General features: G+C 35.7%; 1 protein-coding gene across 12 annotated transcripts in view; it reads right to left on the reverse strand.

Moving 5' to 3' along the window:
- BIRC6 (baculoviral IAP repeat containing 6) overlaps positions 1-27,332 on the reverse strand; it is a 148,626-nt gene that overhangs the window by 48,767 nt on the left and 72,527 nt on the right. For all 12 annotated transcript variants that reach the window (XM_014059024.2, XM_014059009.2, XM_087717964.1 and 9 more), the window contains 17 exons: positions 27,023-27,150; positions 22,973-23,535; positions 21,549-21,724; positions 20,909-21,005; positions 20,354-20,548; positions 17,576-17,776; positions 16,155-16,434; positions 14,788-15,044; positions 14,409-14,517; positions 13,216-13,437; positions 10,949-11,732; positions 10,251-10,394; positions 7,851-7,980; positions 6,645-6,776; positions 4,348-4,515; positions 3,249-3,422; positions 858-1,054 (listed from right to left, as the gene is read on the reverse strand). In XM_014059024.2, coding sequence (XP_013914499.1) covers positions 858-1,054; positions 3,249-3,422; positions 4,348-4,515; positions 6,645-6,776; positions 7,851-7,980; positions 10,251-10,394; positions 10,949-11,732; positions 13,216-13,437; positions 14,409-14,517; positions 14,788-15,044; positions 16,155-16,434; positions 17,576-17,776; positions 20,354-20,548; positions 20,909-21,005; positions 21,549-21,724; positions 22,973-23,535; positions 27,023-27,150 — 3,957 coding nt within the window. The remainder of the gene's footprint in view (positions 1-857; positions 1,055-3,248; positions 3,423-4,347; positions 4,516-6,644; positions 6,777-7,850; positions 7,981-10,250; positions 10,395-10,948; positions 11,733-13,215; positions 13,438-14,408; positions 14,518-14,787; positions 15,045-16,154; positions 16,435-17,575; positions 17,777-20,353; positions 20,549-20,908; positions 21,006-21,548; positions 21,725-22,972; positions 23,536-27,022; positions 27,151-27,332) is intronic.

A 27,332-nucleotide genomic window follows, 5' to 3' on the forward strand; every position in this document is an offset into this window, starting at 1 on the left:
AGATTTGGGAAAATTATCAAGAGCAATATGTAAAATCAGAAATCCCCAATCAATCAGTTATATAAAAGGGGTTATATATTTTCAAAGCGCAAGCTGTACCTAATAGTTTTTACTTACAGTTAGTGTACAGATATATGCTTAAATGACTGTGTGTGTGTGTGTGTGTGTGTGTGTGTGTCTAACTTATTAGTAAAATCAGTTATTTTTGAAAAACAAACCCAACATTTGTATAATTTATGTGTATTTATGATAAATTATGTTCCAGGGTAAAGTTTCATTTTTCTGATTTTTAAATATATAAGTGAGAAAACAGGAGAATAATTATCTCATAGAGGTGGAAGAAGTCTCTGTGCCTTTCCCTATAAAAAATGGACATTAAGAGATCTGGAGGCAGTTTCCAATATTGAATTTCTTATTTTACATTAATTCAAAGTTAAGAGACATTTTCCAATATACCTGGCATAAATACGACTTTGAAATCATGGAACGTATCAAAAGCAAATTTTCTCATTTTTTCAATATGAAGAAATAAAATTGAGACAAAGTGCTTTAGAATATTCTCAGATTCTGTACCAGCAAGCCCTGAATAATTCCAGTACTTTTAATCATTATATTAATCCATCTCTATACAAGTAAAATTCACTAGATTTTTTTTTAAGCAGGGTACATAGAGGTTTACAGTTATATGTAATAATTCTTAACTGGAATATTGATTCCAATGTTTAGTAAATGCCAAGATAGAAATAACAATGCATACTTTTGAGTACCTTAGCCACCATTAAGCCCATCCATCTGTTCCGTTCTCATAGATTTTAAACTTTTAATTAGGTCAATTATACACGTATCTTTTGACTTACTTGTTGAATCACATCTGGGTAAAGCATAGGAAGTCTTTCTGCAATGAGAGCCAACCCACCCATTCCAGCAAAAACTTGCAATGGGGACTGGAGAGGGCATGCATCAAGAAAAGATTCATCCAGCACAGTATCCATGCATTCTTCAACTGGAGTGACTGCTTCATCTTCAGGGCAAGGTCCCAATAAATCTGCATGATCTATTTGTGCATAACATAATACATAAAAATAATCAAACTTATAAAAATAGTATTAAATAACATTTATTTAGAGCGATTATAGACTTACAGTCTAGCACACTATCGTTTAGCTATAAGTAGGAGAAATATGTTTGGACAAATAAAACACTTGTATATCTCTGAAGAAATACAGTATTTTTCGGAGTAGAAGATGCACCAAGATTTTGAAGAGGCAAATTAAAAAAAAAGTTTTTGCACTCTGCAGACCTCCCAAAAATGGGCCTGTTTTTTTTTTCTAAAAAAGGGGCATGAATAGCCTTTAAGAGGCTTGTAGAGTGCTCCTGGGGGATTCGGGGGGGGAGGGCAAAAACAAGCAAAAAATGGCCCGTTTTTCACTCATTTCTGCCCTCCCCAACCCCCTAGGGGCACTCTGAAAGCCTCCTAAAGATTATGCATGGCCATTTTGGTGAAGGGGGCGAAAAAAAGCTGTATTCAGTGTATAAGGCGCACCCAGATTTTCAGCCTCTTTTTTGAGGGGAAAAAGGTTTGTCTTATACTCTGAAAAATACGGTAGGCAAAATTAGAAAGTAGTTTGTCAAAAACAATGAAAAAGGCAATGAGAAGATTCTGAAATTCTATACTTCTGAGGCAAGAGAAAAATACTGAAAATACTTTGAAAATTTTAATTCTGTATATAGAAATTTTACTATTATTATTTTTATAGCTACCCTATTTTTACTAATAGGATTGACATAATATTTGGGACAATTTTTTTTTTGTTAGGCATGATGTAGGATATAGTATTGTGCATAAAACGGGACAGGAAGACTATGCAGTGTTAATAGAATTGAACTGATTTGAACTGGAATAATTTTGTGATCAGTCATTTTAGAAGTATTTCAAGCCTGAAATAGTGTTTTGAAACAGGACTTTTAAAATTCCTATTAAAAAGTAAAGCAATTATTACTTTTTACAATTTTTATATAGGTCAGCTGCTAAGAAACAACATGGATTGCCATTTCATTTATTCTTGGAATGAAAGTAGGGCAGTAAGAAACTCATTCCAATTTTTGTTTTCTGTGGCTGGAACACTGAAAATGCTTCAGGTTTTCCTCCACTGCAACACATTCAACTTTTAACATGGAGCTTTTTTTGTTTATGTTTCCCCCAAAACCTGATCCAAACAAAACAACAACACTCAAAACCTTTTCTAGGGTTGAGCAAAATGCATTAAATGTGTACTGTCTTGAACTTGAAATACCATTGTTGTTCCACATATGAAGCCAGCTGTTTTTATCATTATGACAAGTGCAGAACAAATTATTTGACATTCTTAAAAATTAAAAAGGAGGACACAAGACACCCAAACAATTAATTCACAAGAACTTTTCTCCCATAGTGAAAACATATCCAATCTTGTAATAACTTATCTGCCTGGCAAGCTACAGTAGCAACTGTTGCTTAGGATTGGATTTTAACACCCTTCCCCTCCACATACACATATTACCCCATCCAGCTAAAGAAACAGTGGCACAAAAATTTCCAATCATAAGACATAAACCATATGCAACATCTGAAACTTCAAAGAGCCACGTTTTATTCTGAGTTTAGTTTGCTTTGCAGTAGTAAACAACAATATGAAATTGTGTTAGATAACTGTCTTGATGTCTGCATTAGGATTTAACATGGTATACAAACAGAACAAACATTTTGTTTGTATTTTCCTCTCTTAATTCTGGTGTTTTAAACAATCCACATGGCAAATCTTTCTCCCTCTCTCTATTTTCAATAGAAGTCAACTATTTTCCATATTATGTACAAATATATCTATATCTATATTTATACACACAAGCACACAAACACAAAAACACAGCAAGTGGAGGTTCATTCTCCAAGCTTGTGGGTTGGTTTTCAAACGTTTCGTTACCAGACTAGGTAACATTTTCAGCAAAGTTTAAGATATGTCACTGTTGGTGTTCTTCTGCTTATAAGGGCTTCGTGTGGTCAGGAGATCTTGTGATGGGAGGATCAAGCCAGGTGAGATGTGTACACACACACACACACACACACACACACACACACACAAACGCAAACATACACACGTGTATATATATAGTAATTTTCAATAAGTTTATGTAAGTTTCCACATTTATATATCATTCAAACAACCAGAGCAAAAAAAACAGTGCCCATATAAAGATAATTCTAAGTATACCTTTTTCAGTGTGTAGGCGCTTGAATGAATCTGTTTTTGAAAGACTAGGGTCTGAGATGACCTTCGAGCCAAGCTTAACTGCCAAGTCTATAGATCGGTATCCTTGAGGAAGCTTGCGGTCATACAACAGAGTCAAAAGTTGGGCAAGGGTCATCTCAGGTGGCAACGGCTGACCTAAATCACATGATGTTACAAGAAGCTCTAAATTGGTATTTAACTGATAAATTCAAATCATAAATAAGCAATTATCATTAACATAATGAATAAGCAGCTTCTGTCTTTTTCATTTTCTAGGCAATCAGTTCCTATAGTTGCAGCACATCCTTAAGTGAAATGAAACGTCCTTTCACAGATTTTCCAGTAATATTGAAAAATAAATCTTCAAAAAGGTAGTCTTTGGCTTATAATGACAATTGGGACTTAAATTTCCATTGCTAACTCATTAAATGAGTCACACCCAATTTTATGACCTTTTTTGCCAAGGTCATTAAGTGAACTCGGCTTCTCCTCCTAACTTTGTCAGAGGTCCCCTATGAATGTTGCAAATGGAAATCACATGACCCTGGGACACTGCCAATACATACTAGTTGCCAACAATGAATTTTGATCATGTGACCACAAGGATACTGTGACAGTTGTAAGTAAGAGGACCGGTTGTAAGTCATTTTTTTTGCCGCAATTATAACTGAACAATTACTAAAAGAATGGTTATAAGCCAAGGACCTCCTTTAAAAAACTACACATACAATATTAATTTGGATAAATACTTAAATGTTATTAAAATACTTGCTTAACAAAATGTGATCAGCACATATTTACCCAAAGAGCTTACTACATTATATCATATATTGAATCAAATAACTGATTCAACTGTAAGTTTATCCATGAACACTAGATATATTTATAATGCTAAGGTTACAAGCGTATAGATACAATGTTCCATAGGACTATATCATATAATTAGAAAACTTCTCATTTCAAGGTTTCTCTATAGTGAATCCGAGAAAATGTGCAGATCCTTGCAAGTCTTCAACATCATTTTATGTACCTTAGCATTCTTGAAAAACATGGTCTAATTTTAAAAAAAGCCGAAAACTACCTGGTAGCAGCTTATGATATAGGTGAAAAACAGGAACACTAATAGTTTTGCTGGAAGAATCATTTCCTGTGGCGGAGCTGCCTACTTTATCTGTCACCACTCTCCCTCGTCTTGAAGGTGGACGAGGTGGTGTGGACAATACAGCTCTTTTTGACTGAGATTTCAAACCTATAATGAAAATGAAGTGTTACATTTTATACAGTTTGCAATGCAACTCAACAGTATTTACACTGTTGCTTAAAAGTTAGTGAAGCTTTTTAAAATTTTCAATATTTCTGCATAAATATAACCAAAACACGACCTGTTCTCCATACAAGTCATAAAACTAGATAAAGAGAGCTCAATTCAACAAAACTCATTATACTTATTCCTTTATTTTTTCAGGGAAATGATCCAAGGCTATATACTTATGTTTGGCAAAAGTATGTGAACCTCTAGCAAGATAGCAAAAGAAAATTCAACCAATGGAATAATGTGTGAGTTTGGGAGAACCTGTCTTATTTAAAGAACAGGTTTCTGGATGTTCACTATTAAAGCCAACCTTCACAACACAGGTACATGGGAGTATGTCATGGCCTGAACAAAGGAGATATCTGAGAATCTTTGAAAAACAGATGTTGATGGAAAAGGCTGGAAAAGGTTATAAAACTTTTGCCAAAGTGTTTGGACTCCACCAGTCCAATGTCAGGCAGACTGTATACAATTAGAGACAATTTAGCACCATTATTATCCTCCGCAAGAGTGGTTGGACAACCAAGATCACATCAAAAAGCAAGGTGTGTAATAATCAGGGAAATCTCAAACAAGCCCAGGGTAACATCTAAGGAACTTAAAGGCCTCTCTTGCACTTGGGAATGTCAGTGTTCATGAGACTTCATCAGGAGAACACCAAGCAACAAGGTATACATGGCTGGCTAAAAGGAGACAGCCAATACTCACCCCACCTCTCTCTCAAAAAGCAAGCAAGCAAGCAAGCAAGCAAGCAAGCAAGCAAGCAAGCAAACAAACAAAAAATCCAGTTTGTAAAAGACCACATGGATAAGCCAGGAGGCTATTGAAAGAATGTCTATGGAGATTCTCAATCATCCAGGTCATAGTTGTCCCAAAGGTGCTTTTTCAAGAGGCAACTGGACTTTCTGGTCCAGTTATCTCTACGTTTGGGACAACCATGACCTGGATGACTAAGAATCTCTATAGACATTTAGCTATGCACTTTGGGATGAACACCCTTCGAATGGTACGGGACTATGAACGGATATTCAGAAAAATGGTAGACTACAGGAACAATTTGCTCTTCAGTTTGTGATTCAGACAGCACAGAGTCATCCCCAACAGCCTGCGCCTGTCTCAACAGTGAAAGTATAATGCAGAAAGCATAGCTCCAGCTTCTCAAACCAGAAAGTCCAGTTGCCTCTTGAAAAGCACCTTTGGAACTATTAAAATAATATTTTGTTGATGGATGAGACCAAAGCACAACTTCTGGGCTTAAATGCAAAGAGTTACATTTTGTGAATGGTGAAGCATGAGAACCTTATCCCATCTGTAAAATATGTTAGTGCAGTACTGTTCTTAATTGAGTTCTGTTCAGTTTTAGGACTTGTGTGGAAAATAGATCACATTTTAAGTCATATTTGAGCAGAAATATTGAAAATTCAAAAGGGTTCCCAAACATGTAAGCACCACAGTATTTGTAAGAGCGACAATAACCTACATATTATATCCATTATATTATATTATATCCTCATAACCCAGCAGATTGTTGCAAGAGAGAAGCCACTTCTGCCTCACCAAGCTTCACTGCAAAGCATCTTCTGTCCCAGGATTTTACATGCATTTTCCTTATGTCTAACCTTATTTAATTCAGACTACATAAGTAATGGGCAAACTGTATTTTTATTCCTTATCCAAATATTAATATCCCATGCCCCATCTTCATTTAGTTTTGTTATCTCTCTTCTCAGTCTATCTCCATTTAGATTTTTTTTGGTATTTTCTGTTATTTCTTCTGGAAGGCAGGAGAGAGTTGTAGACTCTAGTGATGATGAAAAATGTTTGGGATTCCCTTTGTCTAATGCTACACACAGTGCCTCATTCACCTTTGCTTGAACACATGGCTTAACTTTAATTCAGCAAGTTGTAAATTACCATGCTCCAATCTTCTGGCCAATGAATGCAAAGGATCAAGATGGCTAACACTGTTTAAAAAAAGATGCTTTGAATTTAATATTAAAGTTAGCTTACTGTTCCTCATACTATCCCAAATCAGGTATGGTAACTTGACATAAAATTAGACATACCAGATGCAACAACAACACTGTAATTGTCCTGAAACCCACTGTCTGCTTTAACTTTCTCTTTTTCTTCGTAATTCTTTTTTTCCTTGTCTTCTTTTTGTTCACTAATTAATTTTGCTGTTATGCTAGGAGTATCTGGAAACAAAATATTATATTATGTAGAAAGCATTTCTATTTAATTATGTATGTATCTAAAGGTATACACACACACACACACACACACATACTAGGGCTGTAGTAAGTATTTGAAAGAGATGCTTTGCAACAAAATGAAGTGGCTGTATGTGGACATGCATGCAGAGAAGGCCAAGAACAGCTTTCAACGTCACTTAAGCCTGCAAAAGGGATACTATTATCAAAGAGAGGTGGTGTGTTTGTGTGGTGTGTGCATTGTGAAATACTTCTTTTGCAAGTCTTGCACAGCACTATATGCACACATGTACAAGAGTCATTCAGTATTGAAATCAATGAGAAATAGGAAGAAAATAAGGTGGAATTGGTGCAACTTGAATATATTCATTACATTATTGTATATTCTAAAGCCAGTCAAATTTGTCTTGCACAAACCTCACCTCTGTCTCCTTATGACTAAAGAAACAAGGAATGATATAATTTGTTTAGAGCTAGCCTAGCAAGGAGGAGTTAAAGCTCAAATGAAAGATGATATTAACTCTTTCTTAAGTTCATTTTAGAATGTTTTTGTTAAAGATTTATACCCTGTATTGGTTCTGGGAAGTCAGGGGGGGAGGGGGGGTTGGGGGAGGGTGGGGGGGGGGAAGTAAATATTTGTAAAAGTTTTTTTTCCAAAATTTTCATTAAAAAAAACACCTCACCTCTGTCTTGTAACTATGAATAATGGGTGCCGTAATTCAAACCAACAGGTCCCATTTTGCTACACTGCCTTCTAAATTAGTAGTAATATATTGGTGAAATATTTTTCTTTATTTATAGCATCTTTCTAAATATGACAGTTTTGAGCAGTATCTGGTTCTTAAATGTTAAGTCACTTTTATGAACCTGCTGTAAGACTTAAAATAAAGTGTATTTTAGAATAATACAAATGTACTCTTCAGCTCTGATATAAATACACCCTTTTATTATACATTCCACCATGGGAAATTCTGCATTGAGCAATAAATTTATACATGAAATAAAATAACTTTCCACACACTATAATAAAAAAATACCTATTTAATAAAAGCAACTTACCTGATACACGATCAAGAACCTCTGCCAGGGTTGTTGAGACTGGCAACAGAAGAGTACGGAACATATGTCCCGCCCCATACATTGGATGTTGAATTACGTGGCTGGTAGCATTAATTCTACCTTTATACAACTAAAAGTTAAGAAACATAAAAATTATTTTAAGGATTTTGAAATAAAAAGGCCATAAACATTTCATAGTGTTTGTTTGTGTAGAAGCTGGGATTCCCTCTAGATTCACAACTCCTGCTCAATGAAACTATGGCTGGGAGAACTTGCACAGCTTCATCTTGTGTACTAATTGAGTCCATTCCTGCATTGGCAGTCTCTGCTTACAGTCACTCACGCACTGATCACCTCCATACTGGATTACTGCAGCATGGTCTCCATGAAGCTGCCCTTGAAGAGTATCCAGAAGCTTTATCAGCAATAGATGCCCATTCTGTTCCTGTTTCTGCCTCCTCCCCCATACACATATGCACACTCAGCTGAGCTGCAGCTCCTGTTCCTGTCATCTCCTTTCCAAACCTGTCCATGCACCCAGCATGCAGATCTGCCTCCCCATCTCCCTCTTTTTGCACTCTTTCTTCTCCTCCCCCCTTAAGAGCAGCACACCAGCAGTGAACAGCATGTCCCAAAGGATCAAATCCCCAGCAAACTGAACAATCCAAGACCTGAGGACAGATGGGTGGGAGCTTTTCTGAATCTCTTCACTTGGCCAAAAATAATGAGGGGAAAAAAAAGAAGAAAAACAGGGAGGCAGACTCTGAAATGCTTGTGCCCCAAGTCAAGTTTGGAAGAAGCTGCACATGGAATACCCAATACCCCGGTTCACTTCTTTTTTCTTTAAAGATCTTTTGTTTTGAGGATTTCTGGACAAGATAAGCTTTCGGGAAAGGTAGCATTAAAGTTTCTTTTGAGGAGTGGCTGGCTGGGGAGTGGGAAATTGGTTCTTTTGATCAGATAACATTTTTCTTTTTGGGGAAACCTGGGACTGGAGATATTTGCCAATAGCAATAGAAAGAGTATCCTGTCCAGGAACTCCCCCCCCCCAAAAACAAATGATCTTTATAAAAAAAACGGTTGTGGGGTACTCAGGGCTAGCTCTCTAAAGACCACCACCTTCGTCCAACTTGGTTCCAGGCACTAGCATCTCAATGTGCCAAGTGGCAGAAGAGAGATAACAGGAACAAAAGACTTGCTGCTGAGCTGGCGTAGCTCCATCCTTTCCGTCATTCTGGAAATCTCTAAAGACCTGATTATATTTATCAGGCCTGGGAACAGGAGACATGCTTAGATGGCTCCATTGCCAAAGCAGCCATTTTTACCCACTCTTTGCCTAAGGGGTTATATATTCATTTTTACATTTATCTCTTAATGTGAATTTTATGTTTTTGCATTTGTTCTTTTATATTATTGTTATAGGCCAATCAGAGTTGATTTATGTGAGGTATAAATAAATAAAAATGAAATACATAAACAAGCTGTAATGGATGCTAGTTATAGAACGCAATTTAATTCAGAATATTTCAACAGCTTACAAACGAGATGAGAAATATCTAAATTAAAGCATTCTCAAAATATCATTTTGTACAGTATAACTGAATTCCACTCCCAGACTTTATTTTGAAACAGTAATTAAACAAAGAGTCCAGGACCCTGTTTGCCACATTATCTAATTAATAATTCTGAAACACACAGAATCTTTGTGCATAGTTTTTGTGACCTTGAGTTATTAAAAGAAATAGGGCATACTGTTTCTATTAAAGGATTACAAAAAAAATTTCAGAAACAGATTAATTACTGTGATTTACAGTGAACAGCTACCAAGATGAAATGGATATTCTAAACTTCTTTATTTGAAAAGGAAAGGAACACGCTACACAACAAAGAATATAAGCAAAAGAGATGATCCCATTATTCAGGAGCAATGAATGGCAATTGGATTAAGTAATTAACATGGAAATGTATTACACTAGAAATTGAGGCATAATTAATACTAACAGATGGTAAAATATAGGATTTGTCAAGATGTGGGAAGCATATACACTCTTCCCCTTTTGCACCTTATGATTTCAAGGTTATTATCTAAATTTTAGTATAAGAAATTATATAGAACAGGATTATGCATATGGATAATTTACAGAATTAATAATTATGAATAAATTTAGAATAACTATGTATATTGTAAAAGAACTGTGTAATATGTAGTTACTGGTTGGGCAAGGCTAATCTATACCATCAGGGCTGGAAAAATATATTTTAATATTTCCTTTTTAGTAGAAACTGATATGATGAAGTTTTATTTTTGTATCTACTGTGAGTTTTACTTAGCAATGAGCAATGGCTGGGTTGACAGAGGATAGGTAATAGTGGTACAGTGAATGTGGAGAGAAAACTTACTGGGCAAGGTGACTGAAGAAACATTGTCACTTTTTCATCCTCCAGCATCAGCTGCAAAAAAAGCCTTCTAATAAACCCTGAAATATTTCCAGATGTTGGGAGATTGCTTCTTTGAGGAGAGGAATGGAAGAGTTCACAAAGAACCTATGAAGGAATGGAGAAAAAATTTCAGACCAAATTATAAGTATTCATGAGCTATAATTATGAATATTTACTTAGTTGTATCTACAATAGGGCATACATTTGTTGAATTGGTTTCACCAATTTTTCCCCTTTATAACTCTTAAATCAGGTACTTCAGACTATACCTACAGGAACTTCACTAAACTCACATTCCATTGTTGGAATGGGCTATTCCAACCCTACCTAGTGCCTAGACCTTGAAACAGACCATACTCGATCCCTAACACAGCTAGAACCCATTCTGATCTGTAGTAAAATTTGCTATTGCTACGTCTGTTCTTGAAGTTGCTTGCCATGTTATACAGTAGCATAAGAATCTCAGCAGTTCCAAGATCTTTATTCTGTAAGGTTACTGTGTTGTTCTGTATCACATTTACTGAATTCTGATCTCATCATAGGTGCAGGAATAGAAGAGTTAACCATACCATAAGGAATTCTCAGAAAAAGCTGCTCTCAACCAGTCCTTCAAATCTAGCTAAAGTGATATTTTATGCTACATCGACTATTCAGATTACCTGAGCCATCAATCTTTGATTATTAGGATGGCAAGAAATACACTGCAAGAAAAACGCAACGGTAGCATTTTCAATTGCTGTTCTCTGCTGAGTAGTCAGTCCTGTTCCTGAAGCTGAAGTAAGCAAAGTAGGTCTAGCACTATTCTGTTGTTGTGGTGCTGCAGCATGTCCTCCAGAAGTAGCACCAGAATGGCAGAGTAGAAACAAAAGTGCTGTCCATAGTGGATTGACTTCAGAGCCACCTAACCAGTCCTTCATAAGGTTGCTGTTTCCAACGTCTGTCAAGAATCTGAGTACAGGAGCAACTAAATCTGCTGTGATGGGCATTTTATGAAAGTGCTGCGGAATGTGGTGTCTTCTGATCCTATCTTGGGAATTGTCTGTTGTTGGAGTACTGAAATCAGAGGCAGAAGTATGGTTAAAGCAAAAACTTGCAAGGCTTCTTACAAGGAGGGAGGGCAACCCTGAGTCCAATAGCTGTTTAATAGCTTCAGGAGACTGTGATGAGGCAGCAAGAGTGGCCAAATGCGATTCAGTTAGTGCAAGGGGAGCTTGTGCATTTTTAGAGTCATCTGTTAAAGACGAAGTAAGATCCTGTTTTTTGCTGTCATCTGTCATGGACAGTCTGTGTTGCAACTGGATAGGGGGAGGAGTAATACCCATCCAGCCCATGAGTAAGGAAAAATAACTTGGATGAATATGGCACATAGAACAAAGGAGACTGTCAACAGCTTTCTTCAAAACCACATTGCATGGAAGAGACATGGACCAATTAAACAGAGACCTAAGGAGAAATAAAAACCTAATTAGAAAACCATATATATTAACGACACATAAGTTAGTCTTAAATTCAATCATTCTATTTAAAGCAGACTGCAGGACTAAGTATTGATAATATGGATTTTGAGTCACTAGGGAAGTTACTGAAGCCAATAGCTACTGGTTTGCCATAATAGTTCAAGAACACCACAAGAAATTTCTAAAATGCTTATGCCAGCAAATAAAAAGGGAGATATAAAATCAATTAAACCTGATATTTCAGATATTTTTCACACAAATTCTTTTTTTCCTCAAAGTATTATTTTCTCCAATTTACATTGCTTTGAGGCTCTGGAACTATAAATTTGATGAAGTTTTTCTGCGGTTTAGCTACAGACCTTGATTGTCGCAGATTCCTTCTCCATTATCTAAAGATACTGAATATTCAGGCCAAGCCATCCTATTTCTATTCAGGACTTGGGGTTTACTGAAAATATTTGTACAGTTAAGTTTCTTATATTTTTTATGCCACAAAATAAATTACTGCCTTAAGAGGGACTGGGCCTGCCAATTAGGAGCAGTAAATGTCTAAACTGAAATTCTGAAATTAACATTTCCTAAGAAAAGCATGTTTTTGTAGGTAAATAGACTTGTTCTAGAATTGTACTTATACAACCTTTGCCACTGGCTTGTACTAGTACAGAATCAAAGCATTTACTGCATCTTGGAAAATACCCACATTTTAAGTGAAAACTGAAAAGACTCTTCCACAAGAGATGTAGATATTTGTCCAAGCAAACAGGAAAATCCTATTAGATTATGAACGTATATGGGAAACTAGGTCCATATTTCTGAATGATAATCATTGTAACAGACAGCTTTGGGCATTTTTTTAAAAAAAACTTACAGGGAGTCCTCGATTTATGACAACAATTGAGTCCAAAGTTTCTGTTGCTAAGGAAAAGTTAACTTAGTTTTGCCCCATTTTATGACCTTTCTTGCCACAGTTATTAAATTAGTAACATGGTTGTTAAGTGAATCTGGCTTCCTTATTGATATTGTCAAAAGGTCGCAAAAGTTGATCACATAACCTCGGGACACTGCAATGGTCATAAATATATGCCAGTTGCCAAGCATCCAAATTGATCACGAGACCATGGGGATACTGCAACGGCAACAAATGTGAAAAATGGTTGTATGTCACTTTGTTCAGTACTATTGAACAAAGTGACATACAACTTTGAATAGTTGCTAAACAAATGGTTGTAAGTTGAGGACTACTTGTACCATCTTTTTGTCAAAAACGTATGAAAAAAATCAGTAAAACCTACACATAAAAAGAGCAAAGGATTGGAAGTCTCATTGAGAAAGCCATTTTTTCTGAATACAGTTTTATTACATCAGCAATTTATGTTTAAGTATTTGAGTGTTTGTGGCGCTCAAGCACTGCAGAGAAATTCTAGTTCAGACCTCTATCACTTAGTAAAACTAATGCATTGGCTACTTACTCAAAGAGTTCTCTGTTCAACAATGCTGGCAAGTCATATTCCACAAGCAATTCGTAGCTATGCCATAAAATTGCTGCTACACAATGCAAATGTGAAGGAGACGGCATGAGAAGACCATATTCTCTTGTTGAACTGTTTGGACAGACATAGTTAACTCGGCCACTTTTTTTCATGGCTGCAACTCTTGCAGAATCACTGACCCACTTCAACAAAGCTTGAATTCTAGAAGATGGAAATACATTAAGAAGGCATATGGTAGGTATATTTATTTATTTGTAAAACTTACATGGCCACCTGTCTTATATATAATAATCCTAAGTAGCTCACCAGAAAAACAATTTAAACAGTAATATCCCTCAGACATTCCCACCATAGTGGCCTAATATCCATCAGTTCCTCCCTATTCTAGTCTAATATCTGGGATAACTGACAAGTTTTCACAGCTTTCTGGAAGGCTATGAGGGTAGGAGCCCTTTAAGGTATATTTATTGAATCTATTTCTAAGCAGCCGTTATCAAAATGACTCTTGGTGACACACATAGAAAAAAACAAAAACACAAAAAAACTGCAACAGCAATACATAGTAACAATACTGTGAAACAGTTTTGAGAAAATATGAATATAGGAGAAAAAACAAATTTTAAACCAGCACACAAGCTAAAAATAATCTCAAACTAAAAATTATTTCAAAATAATTCAATAAGTGTCTGCTTATTCTAGGTTCTTGGGGAAGACTTCATAGGTGGATAAACATATCAAATCCATTCTAAACATCTGTCTGACTGTGTGACCAACCACAATTTATTAAACTTGTAAGGTGCCTGACTTTCAATGACTCTGAGCATCTTGCAACAATCAAACAATATCACAAATGCCTTAAATCAATTTGTTCTGGCTTTTATATCTTGTCTTTATGTTCAGTGATTCACACATACAGGTTGCCCTCACAGGGTTTATCCATTCCTAACATTTGGGACTTTAGTATACTTTATTTTATTGACAAGAAAGTCAAAGTTAAAAAGGAGGATGCTCTCTATACTGCCGAGTAAAAGCAAATCTTGTTCTAATTCGCAAATGCCAAATTTGATAGTTACAGCCAAATTAGATCACAGAGATACGTTTGTGAAGAAGGAAGGAAGGATAAAATCTATAGATCTTAAATTTGTATATCTATTTAAAAATAAAATATTTACCTTTCTTTTGTTCCAGGGTCCTGAGTTGTCCCAAGCTGATAGAGAATGTCAATTGTGGAGTCAGAAGACAGGCCATTTAATCTTCCAAAAAGTAACGGGCTATTCAAATCTTCTCATATAAATAAAGTAAAAAAAAAAAACACTAAGGAAGATGCACATATAATTCACTGGTCTGCCAAAATATTTTAATAATTTTATTTAAGAAAAACAATGTTTTGCCATGTTTCTACTCATGATAATTACAGTTTGAAAACATAGCTACCAGATTTTCAAAACTCACTATATGTAAATGCATGATAATCTACTAATACAACTTTCTTTTTGTGAGCGGAAGTCTCCCCAAGCTTAAAACTAGAAAGAGATCAAACTATTCTCTTACCTGTAGGGTCACTCCCAGAGGCAGAACAATTTCTTAAAAGAATGTCAATTAGCTTGAGGCCTATTTTAGTGGACTGAAGTCCAATTTTTACAAGCACAGCCTCAATATTTGGAGAATGCATGCCACAGTATGGTGACATCAGGAGAGCAGCACAGGTCTGCAACAGGTTGGCAGTAGGTGCTGCAGCACTAGCCATCATTCCTTCTAAATCACTTATGTGAGTGAGGCAATGATGCAGCAGCCTTAACCATCCAATGCTGGAAAAGACAGAAGTACAATTTAAACAGATGACATCTTGACTTCAACACAAAACGTAATTATTATGTAAATTGGAGTGTAAAACCAAAAGTACTGTTCCCCCTCCCCCTTTTCCAGGTTTATCTGATTTATTAAAAATATATGAAAATAGCTATAGTATTTCTATGGAAAGAAAACCCCTCTTTGAGATATGTAGACTTGAAGTTCAGAAGTTAGGATTAGGTTAACCCTGTTCACAGCTCCTCAAATCAAAATTACAGGCTAGGATTGTTTATGTTGTAGGCCACCTTGGTATGAATTACAATAAGAATGGTATGAAACTAACATCCAAATTTTAAAAGTGCAGAGCATAAAAAAATATCCTCTGAATTTGCTTTGATTCTTCATACCTTCCAAATTGTCTGTGAGGCCTAAATTTATAATCCAATGCTTGCCGAACAGAAATGAATTACGGTTATTCCACAAATCTAATTAGTGGAAAAGATATTAGAGATTTCAGAAAATGAACAAAGGAGGGCCAATAACCATTAAAGGCTTATATATTAAGCCAACAAACTTCAAAAAATTCAAATATTTGTTGAAGTCTAGTCGCCACAGGGGACTGTCAGCCTTACTAGGTAGACCGGACAGGAGATCTATAAGCTATTTCTACTTCATTATAAAACTACATTAACAGAATCTTGCAAGGCGGAAAACACACTATGCCTACCATCTTCATTACTGCCTGAGAAATTAGGGAGGATCTCTTCTCAGCATCTTGCCCCACCCACTTATCCAATTGTGGGCTATGCAGTCTCTTATCTGTTTGTTTCTAGCAGAGTCTCTTTGCTCTGTCTCCTAGTCTTTCTCAAATATCATTACAGGAACAGATGCAATCAGTATAAAAACTGCAACTGGAAGTCTATTTTTAAGCCCAATTGTAATACTTGTAATGATATTTAGAGAAATGTGAGTCGACATAACGCCACACAATTCCCTCTCCCCTGCTAAGCCTGAGGTTTTTCTTGAGGGACAGTATGAATAATAATATCCATTAAGTCTTCTAACATAGCAAAACTTTTTCATATAGGAAAATGAATTAATCTGATATTGCTACTAATAAAACATACCTTGTTTTAGATACCTGGTCTTCAGAAGGAAGGAATGGATTATTGACTGTTGCAGACGAAGTGTTACCAAAGGCAGTCAGTCCAAGTAGTTTAATCTGAGATAGTCCTAATGTGCTAGCATCCCGTGGGCGATGAAGGCGAAGACACACAGCTGAGGCAACTTCAGCTTTCACAAGCTGTATTTTTATGTAGGTAAGACCACTTGTGATAACAGGTGTTGACAAAGGTAACATGTTCACCCCATCTGCACTTATTTCAACAGATACCGAAGAAGGGCATGCTGTAGAGATAGGAATGTTCATATATATTTATATGTAGAACAAAATTTACAGACATCAATTTCATTACTTTAAAACATGAAATAAATACAAATATTCACATATGGAATGGCAATAGCTTTCCATCTTTCCAAGATTGGTAAAACAAAAGCCCAGATTGTTGGGGCAATATACAAATAATGCTTACATTGTAACCCACTCAGAGAGTGCTGCAAAGGATTATAGGGCGATATATAAGCCTACATGCTATTGTATAAGTAAAACAATGAAATCTTGTGGCATATATCTGCACACACTCATAGCACCTGGAACAGTTGGTTATGGAACTAACAAAGGGAAGAGGGAATTGTAATCCTCATGTCAGAATTATAAATCCTAATGTCAGGCTTCCAAAACTGACACATAAAATATTAAGTCTTTAAAAAAAGAAGTATTGAGATTATCTGAAACAAATGGCTGCTATTAATATCTGCAATTGATTACATGCACTAACACATTCGAGTGTAGAAATCTTCTCAAAATGAGGAAGTAGGTAAAACTATAATGAAAGGGAGAGCCAAATAAGATAGTTACTCAAAACCAATAGAGAAATAGCTGGTATGTGTAGATCAAATTAAAAAAGATACATCAATGAATGAAGTTATTAAATGTAAGGAGTTTCTCTCTCCAAGAAAACCAAAACTAACACCAAATTAAGAAAAGATAATAAACTTACATTTCAAACGGTATAGTGTATAAACATAGCAGAAACATGGATGGATTGGAGGGCAGAAAGGTGTGGACAAGTTTCAATGTAAACTATTTATAGCTATTTTTATTTTTATTTTATGACTTTTAATTTCTTATTTGTTTTCTATGCTCTATATAATGTTAATAATAAATGTAAGAATTTTGAAAGTTGTCCACTTTAGCTTCTAGAACTTTGTCAATTCTTTTAAGTCAGATCCTTTCTTCCAAGTATGAATTTTACAATAGATGTAAAACTGTACATTATTTGGCCTACAGCCAGCATGTTTTAAAATCTTTAAGATGGAACCTAGAATCAGATTGTGTTAACAGCACTCTTATTTTATCACAGTAATACAACTTCAAAAGACTTTCTTTACTGTACAACAACAAATGAGGTATTGTGAAGATACCTACTTGCAAGAGAGGCAAGATGTGGCTGAATGTGTATTTCTTTTAGCAACACTGCAGCAGGGAGATGAATTGTAAGGTCACACCAGGCTTCCTCAGGTAGAAAGATGTAAGACCAAGCGGCAGATCGAGCCCTTCGATGTGGTGGAGTTGCCTGCAGCAATACTTCAGCAGGCTGGGCTGTAGGACTACTTGAGGTAATTGAGCCTTAAATAAATAATTGCCATTAATTTAAAAAATATGCCAGATAAACTTGAAAACGATCCAAAATCCAAAAGAGAAGAGAAAAAATTCGTATGTGTGTTGTCTATGGGCAAGCAGTTGAACTCCATTTGTGGCTACATACATTTTACTCACTGTTCTTTATATGCAACTAGAACAAATAAATATTATACATGTGATGTCAATCACTGAGTATTTCAGTTCCATTAAAAATGAGAATGCTACACAGTTCATGTGAAGGTTCCTTCTGACTTGGTGTGAAAAAGGCATCATAAGGCTTAACTTTTTTGCTTAGATTGGCAGAGATAACGTAATTTAGATGTTTACTTTAGGCTTTGTGCATTTACATTGTATCCTTCCAAGTATTGACTGTGGCTGAGTTTGAGTACATGCATAGTAGAAAGATACACTGTTGATCAAATCAGGCAGCAAGAATGAGAATGGCTAATTCTCTATAATCTATTCTCCAGAATAAATGAAATGGTAACTGATGAACACTTAGAGAAAGAATGGCCCACCTCTATTGTAAAGGAGGAGATTTTAAAATTTAATTTTGAAGACTGATCTCTATCCAAAATTGATATACTGCAATTAATGACACTCTTGAAGTAAGCTCTCCTGGTATCTTTCATCCAAGTCTCCAAGGAAAAGCCTCTACTTTAGAAAGGAGGGTTGTCATAAGACCATCTATCAGAAATTTAATTGATAATGGTCTTTGGCAAAATATATAGGCCAGTGATGGCGAATCTATGACCAGAGGTGGCACACAGAGCCCTCTCTGTGGGCACGCATGCCGTCACCACTGCTGTTCCAGTTTCCAGTGTGCGCATGCTCACTGACCAGCTGGTCTTTGTGCATGCAGAACCATTGGAAACCTGAAGACCAGCTGGCCAGCGCGTGCATGTGCAACGGCCAGCTGGTCTTTGGGTTTTCGGTGCTCCAGTGCATGCAAAGACCAGCTGGACAGCGTGCATGCGCACACTGGGAACCCAAAGACTAGTTGGCTGGCGCATGCGCGCCGGCTATCTTGTCTTTAGGTTTCCTGCACTCCGGCATGCACATGTTCTGGTTTTGGCACTCAGTGCCAAAATGGTTGGCCATCACTGATATAGGCCTACAAAGTGTCCAACAGGTTAAGTATCTACTATCTTGTTTCTGCTGGAAGTAATTGTCTGTGGAACTAAGAAAGTAGTGTAAGAGAGAAAGAGTAATGAGAAAGTGTAAACTTGATTTTGTGGCCATTCTGGGGAAAGGAAGATATTAAAGAAGATAGCTGTCAAAAAAAAAAGGATGTCTTGGGTGAAAGGTAAGGAAGATTTGGAGTGGAGTTCCCTGGCATCAAGCCTAGGATAAAAATATATGTCACATGATCTTTGCCCTTATTAGTTGACAGAAATTGCCACAATAGTAGATCCATTCCTCATAACAACAGACAATTTCTATATATTTCCACGGAGAGAGCAAGAAAGACAGAAACTTAATACAAATGTTTATAAATTGTGAATAGCCTAAATAGAAGTTCTTAATTTTCAATCATGCTTCATACTGTCAGAGAAATATTTGTGATCTTGGGGGAAGACAAAGCATCTTATTACATAGTCTGCTCTCATATTTAAGGATACCATTAAACAATAAAAAATGCTTGATATAAATTTGAACCACAAGTCTCTGGAAAGTTTTTTACAGTGGTGTTGGTGAGACACTAAACAGCTTTTACAAAAACATATTACTTTCCAAAAGTATTTGCAAAGATAGATTATTGCTAATGATTATCACATCTGAAGTTTCTGAACCGAAAAGCATCTCTTCACTGTGAGAAATTTTTTTTTTTTTTAAATGCTAAAGTGTTTACATTTTTTTAGTTATAATGAAACAAGGAACATCTTTCTAGTGATTTTAATTCCAAAAAGCTATGGTTAAATGCAATGATTTTAAATCATGTTTTTATCATGAGTCCCCTCCAGGGAAAAGGGTGGCATATAAGTGCAATAAATTCAATGCAATAAATTCAATTATCAGAACTGATATACAACTGAAGCTCTAAATGTAACATTTATTAGAACACAACTAAAACATATATAAATTAAATTTAATGGTGAAGCGGTTACAATGTAAATCTCTCCATATTTTACTTGGTGTAAGAGATTGGTATGGTATAGGGTTTCCTGCTTGCACAGGGGGTTGGACTAAAAGACCTCCAAGGTCCCTGCCAAATTTGTTATTCTGCTATATCAAATCTTAGCCAAAGGCTAGATAATATATAGCTTTAGGAACTTTTTGGAACTATGATATATAGCAAAATTTTGTGGTGAACATTCTTGCTCAGAATTTCAGACAACTTATTTCATGATATGTGAAATAATCATAACAACTTCCTGCACAGTCCTCCTTTCTATACTGTAACGTTTTGTGCCTATTGTATTCCACCACCAGGTGGTGTTATTCCTTCTGCTTTCTCTAGTAATTTAATATTATTTTGCAAAATCTAAGTTTTCCTCAAAATCTGCCAAAACATTCTATTCTCCTGTGTTTCAAAATCATATATAGGGATACGTAACTTACCCAGTGGTGCAAAATTGTGGATTCCTTCTGCATTATCAGGCTCAGAGGCTAGGACTCTTGCTTTCAAAGTACCATCTGTTGCCTTGCTAGGGCCAGAGTCTAAGAATTTCATAATAGTTGAAACCATGCTTCTCGCTGTGTTTACAATGGCTCTGGTACTGGTCACCATGTTATTGCAAATGAGCTGAACACCTCCTAAGCAAGAAAGTCAATAACAGAAAGAGAATAACAATATGATCGGTTACAATTTAAACAGTTTTGACAAAAAGCCGAGTACAATTTATTACAAATCTGGAAAAAATTATGCCTACACAAAGAGAGGATATTCAAAATTCATTTAAACCATATTTGAGACCAGCAACTATTTTCCCTCATGTGCTCCCTTCCTTTCTCCTGTTCTCTTAATAGTCAAAAACTGTTAGATCAAAAGTTCAGTCTGAAGTACTCACGGCTGGGTACACAAGGAGCCTTTTAGTTCAGATGCAAACATGTTTTGACTGTAATTTTGATTGTAATTTCAGTATATTTATGGAAAATGGAAAAGAAGAACCTTACCCATATCATGAAAAGCTTTCAGTGCCTCACTGGTATCCAGCACTCTTAAAATGAACCATAGCAAAGGTTCAGACAACTGGCAAGTGGCAAGAGAACCCTAGTGGAAACAAAAAATATACATTTACCTAGATGTACATAATCAATTGATAAGTTAGCTATATAAGTTACCATTTTTCTGTTTGTTTCCGTTTTTATTTTAAACAATTAGAATAAATGAAAGAACACAATTCTCACAATATCTGAACACCCATTTTTTTCTGAAACTAAAATTCAGTTTGAAGTGAACTGAAGAGCAGTGAAACGAATCTGCCAATGCCCATTGTACCTATTGCAAAGAATAATGTCTACAGCTTATATCGGTAAAGTATCAGTTAGTATTTTCATCTCATTATAGTTTAACAATGAGTCCTCCATGTTTAATAGCTGGGCTGAAAAGAACTAAAAGAGCAACTAAGTCAGCTGACCAGATTTAGATTAAACATTCATTGCTTCTCTTCTTCAGTGGATCCCTATTTAATTCGGTTCAAGTTTATAACACAAAAAAGGCTGTAATCAGCAGTTCAAACAACTTCCCAAAGTCTTTATTAGAGAGAGAGAGAGGATCAGAAATCAATTACAAGATAATACTTTGAACACTTACTTGTCTCCCCATATACCCACAGGCCATATAGGTAAGAATTGGCTGAAGCATCACTTGCACTGTTGTAGCTTTTTTACTGAGTGTTGTTAGTATAGTAAATAATCCATCTCCAACTGATATGGCATCCAATCCTCCATGAAAATTCTCATGCTTTGTAAGATGTAAACCACTGGCCCCTAGGATATAAAGAAGTGTATAAATCTGAAAGCACTGGGAAAATGATTTACGATAGCATTATCCATTTAAATCAGGATGATCTTTTCAACCCTTTCCAAAAAAGTAATATAAAATGATCATGTTTCTTGTTGAAGGACAAATAGCATATAAGACAGTAGGTTTAACAAACTCATATTTCACTATTATTTATGTTAATGATAAAAGCAAAAATGCAAAAGCTGATTTATAATGTCATTTTCAGTAGATATTTGTAGGTTTCAATGGACAATATAATATAATATAGCAATAACAGTAGATAATTTTGTGTTCTTCACACTGTCACAAGAGTGGAACCTTTCCCCCCTCAAAATCTATCTTCTTCAACTACTTGCTACAAACTTTGCACTCTTTCCAGTGCCAAATTAAGAGACAATATAGTATGGTGATTAAACTGGTGAATTAGGAATAGGGAAATACATTCAAATTGACTAGAAACCATGGAGGTTCCCTTGGTGACTTTAGGTTGGTCAGCTCAAGTTACTTCACAGGTAGTAGCAAAGTTGTTATTATGGATATACATTGAAGGATGAAATGCTACATATGCCCTTTTGAGTTTTGGGAGGAAAAGTGGAATCTGTATCTAATAAATAAATATATACGTTTGCTAAAGCATTTTAAAAGAAATGTTATTCAGTTTCTTTTTCTGTTTCAATTCTTTTTATTTTGCTTAAATAATTTATTTTGCTGCATTTTATTCTATTATTTGTATTATATTTCTAATTTGGCATGGATATTTTCCGATTATTGCACACCATTCTCCATTTTTCAAAATAAAATTTAAAGGAAAACTTGAGATTGATTGGTATGTGGGAAGAACAGGATTTAACACTGAGATTTTTATTTGTGTCATTTTCAATTCTTTTGTTAGTTCACTGAAAAATATACTGAGTTATCCATAATAATTCAGGGATAAAAAACATGTGTCATATTATCTGAGCTATTCCAGCTTATCCATCGCCGTAGTTGCTAGGAGTAAAAATTGTCTTGATCGCACATGATCATTCATTCATGTTATATAAAAATATTTGAAATACAGAGTATTCTTACAAAGAAAAACTTTACAGCCAATTTATTTAAATATGGGCATAGCTGGAATGGTAGCAGGCAGCATTACGGATTACCTAAGAATTGCACACAAGCTGTTCTGATCTTTTGAGATGGTTTAGCAGGATACAAAAATTATATACATGCATAATTAAAATACCTACCAATGATCATTGCCATAGCACTGCTGTTACATTGGCCCAGAGCAGACAGAATCTGACTCATGATTTGTTGGTTTGCTAAGACTAGGTCAGCTACATAGACAGTAGAGCCTTGAGTGTTCCCACTGTTTCCATTGCTATCTTTTCCACCAGAAACCTTTTCTTCATCAGAGACACTGTCCATGGTGCTACTCGCCACCTGAGCCCGAGCACTATATTCTCTGTTGCTTGAAAGAGGCAGCTGAACCAGGATATTGACCAACTTGAGCAAATCAAACATGAGCTGATCCCTCGTCATCTCGCCACAGACTGCTTTGGCATCCCCTGGCCGGATGATATTAGCAAAGAGGCCTCCAAAACATGCACGAGCACCCACTGAACTGTCAGAACCACTACGAGACATCACTTTGTCGGTACATGTAATGTAATGGTGCACTAGAAATGTGATGGATTCAATGACAGCGGAAATGGTGCTCACTGAAACGACTTCAAAATTCTGCTCAAGGGTAAATTCCAAAAGCTTCACTTGTGCATCCAGTGGACCCTGGCCAGTCTGGAAAGCACCCCTAGAAATAAAGGGAAATAAAAATTAGGGTTATTTAGGCTGATAAAAATCAAAATACATACAGGTATACATATTGTATATTTTATTATATAAGCCTAGCCAAAAACCTGCATAGAAATAAAAATAAATATCAGAAGACACAAAAATAAAAAATAAGGAATAAAACATAAGAGAAAATAGTACAAACAGGTTTTAGTAACACATACTCCCCCTTTTATCCCATGTTTCAACCACTAACCATTACGTAAATATTTATGATTTATGTTGAACATTAAACATTGGAGAGTGTTGCTTATATTTTAAGTAACAATTATTTGATCAATTATTTTTACTTAATCTTTTGATCCCCCCCCAAAACATATTCCAAGTACATAATTTAGTCTTGCTGTGTAGCACATCATATATAAATGAACCAATCTTGTTTACATTCAATTAATTATTTTATGAATAATATATTGTTAGTTTTACTATTGTAGACTTATGAATTTTGGTCTCCCAATCTTGTATCATCATCAAAATTTCATTTTACCAACCTTTTGTAAATTGTAATATTGTGTTGTTACTATTTGAATAAATCATGATGCTTTTTATTTATATATTTTTAAAAATATTGTTATTAAAAATGCTTGTGGTTTTCGTTCAAATTTATTTTTAAAAAAATCATAATGTTTGATTCATTTCTAATACACCTGAGATTTGCATGACTATCACATGATATAATGTTCCTTTTTGATGGTGACATTTCCAGCACTTACTATACAATTTGTCCACCTAGGTAATCAATGTTACCTATATACCTTCTATAATACATTTTATACAAATTTTTCCCTGAATTATAGGTTGGAATGGATTTTATTAATGCTTCCATTTTGCTGCTGCAATTACTTCTTTAACATTTTGCATTCACTTCAATGAGGAATGTTTACTTTGAGAAACTGAAAGACAAAAAAGATAAGTCTAAAAAGTGGAAAGAGGGGGACATAACTAAGGTAGAATATCAGCAAATAGCCCAAGCCTGTAAAGATGAAGTGAGGAAAGCTAAGGCTCACAATGAAGAAAGGCTTGCCACGAAAGTAAAAAATAACAAAAAAAGCTTCTTCCAACATGTTAAAAACAAGAAAAATGTTAAGGAAACAATTGGTCCATTGCTAGGAGAACGTGGCAAGACGGTGACAAGCAACAGGGAGAAAGCAGAACTATTTATCTCATGTTTTGCATCTGTCTTTATACAAAGGGATAAAACAGTCCAATCTATCAAAAACAGCACCACAAAAATCAGATTAGGAACACAAATTGAAATAGGAAAGAAAACGGTAAGTGAGCATCTGTCTACCCTAGACGAGTTCAAATCACCAGGACCGGATAGATTACACCCCAGGGTTCTGAAGGAACTGGCAGACGAGATCTTAGAACCACTGAATTATATCTTTCAGAAATCCTGGAACACTGGGGAACTACCAGAAGACTGGAAAAGAACTGATGTGGTTCCCATCTTCAAAAAAAGAAAAAAAAATAGATCCAGGAAACTACAGACCTATCAGCCTGGCCTCAATACCAGGGAAGATTCTGGAAAAAATAATCAAGCAACGAAGTAGCGAACACCCAGAAGCAAACAAAGTAAAAGCCAAAAGCCAACATGGGTTTTTCAAAAACAGATCATGCCAGACTAATCTTATTGCATTCTTTGATAATGTAACACAAATTAGTGGATCAGAGGAATGCCGTCGATATAGTTTACTTGGACTTCAGTAAGGCATTTGATAAGGTAGACCATAACCTACTACTAGATAAAGTAGAAGAATGTGGGTTAGACAGCATCACCACCAGATGGATTCGTAACTGGCTGACCAACCGCACTCAACGTGTAGTCCTCAATGGAACTGCATATACATGGAGGGAAGTATGCAGTGGAGTACCCCAAGGCTCTATTTTAGGCCCAGTACTCTTCAACATCTTCATCAATGATTTGGATGAGGGAATAAATGGGGAACTCATCAAATTTGCAGATGACACCAAGCTGGCAGGAATAGCCAACACTCCAGAAGATAGGCTCAAGATACAGAAGGATCTTGACAAACTTGAACATTGGGCACTATCTAATAAAATGAAATTCAATGGTGAAAAGAGTAAGGTTCTACATTTAGGCAACGAAAAAGAAATGCACAGGTACAGTATAGGTAATACCTTGCTCAATAGTAGTAACTGTGAAAGGGATCTTGGAGTCCTAGTGGACAACCATTTAAATATGAGTCAGCAGTGTGCAGCAGCTGCCAAAAAAGCCAACACAGTTCTAGGCTACATAAATAGAGGGATAGAATCAAGATCACGTGTAGTGCTAATACCACTTTATAATGCCTTGGTAAGGCCACACGTAGAATACTGCATTCAGTTTTGGTCGCCATGATGGAGAAAAGATGTGGAGACTCTGGAAAGAATGCAGAGAAGAGCAACAAAGATGATTAGGGGACTGGAGACTAAAACATATGAAGAATGGTTGCAGGAACTGAGTATGTCTAGTTTAAGAGAAAGAAGGACTAGGGGAGACATGATAGAAGTGTTCCAATATCTCAAGAGTTGCCACAAAGAAGAGGGAGTCAAACTATTCTCCAAGGCACCAGAGGGCAGAACAAGAAGCAATGGGTGGAAACTAATCAAGGAGAGAAGCAACCTAGAACCGAGGAGAAATTTTCTGACAGTTAGAACAATTAATCAGTGGAACAGCTTGCCTCCAGAAGTTATGAATGCCCCAACACTGGAAGTCTTTAAGAAGATATTGGATAGCCATCTGTCTGAAACGGTATAGGGTTTCCTGCCTAGGCAGGGGGTTGGACTAGAAGACCTCCAAGGTCCCTTCCAACTCTGCTATTTTATTGTTTTGTATTGATTCAAAGATCAGCAATGTTGACGGAATTTTAGTATTATTGCAACGAAGGATTGGTTAGGGAAACAAGCCCACCAAACTAAGGACCTCTCTATAAAGCAGGGGTGCCTGTGACAACATGGTTTGTGAAGCAACCCTTTCCTTTGTTTGCATACACTTAGTTTCTGATTCATTTTCTGAACCATTGCTCATTTTTATTGTAAACTTCAAAGGCAACAATGCATCACTAAATAACTTCCATGATATTAGATATCATCTTTATTGTTTACAGGTATTGCTCCTGTTGGATTTTTATTTTATTTTAATCATTCTCTTGGCTTGCCAACAGAATTTCATGCTGATGGCTTTTAGTTTTACTTTGCATGGTCCAAAATAATTATGGTTAGGGTTTATTTTTATAAGTTCCTATACCTATAAATTATAAATTCTGATAAAACTTTCCCCCTCCTCAATTTTTGCTTCCAGGAATAGTTTTAATATGTTTAACAAATCAGAAACATGGTAATTTAATATCCATTTGCTGAAAATTGACAAATTCTAAAAATAAACATATGCAATGTTTCTATAGTCCAAAACTATAAATTTTGGTATTTATAATAAACATTACCTCTCAATTGAAAGAATATGTATCAACTTTAATAAAAATTCACTGAACATCTGAGGGCATGCCGAAGAAAGATGCACTTGTAAACGAGTAAGGAATTCTTGCATAGCTTGGGTGGCTGTTGGGCCAACCTGAAATAGATTAAAAGAAGTATTTGCATTACATTCTGAATAACTACATTGTCTGAAATAGTTTGTGATTAAACTATTTAATGCAATTAACATTGCATTCCATTCCAATTTCAAGAGAAGAGAGATCTACATATTCACATTTAAAACTGCAATATTAATTGGTAGGTTTGAATACTCATATT

The sequence above is a fragment of the Thamnophis sirtalis genome, unplaced genomic scaffold (genome assembly GCF_051295495.1).
Source record: "Thamnophis sirtalis isolate CommonGarterSnake01/CBP01778 unplaced genomic scaffold, rThaSir2_p1.2 scaffold_6, whole genome shotgun sequence".
Lineage (NCBI taxonomy): Eukaryota > Metazoa > Chordata > Lepidosauria > Squamata > Natricidae > Thamnophis > Thamnophis sirtalis.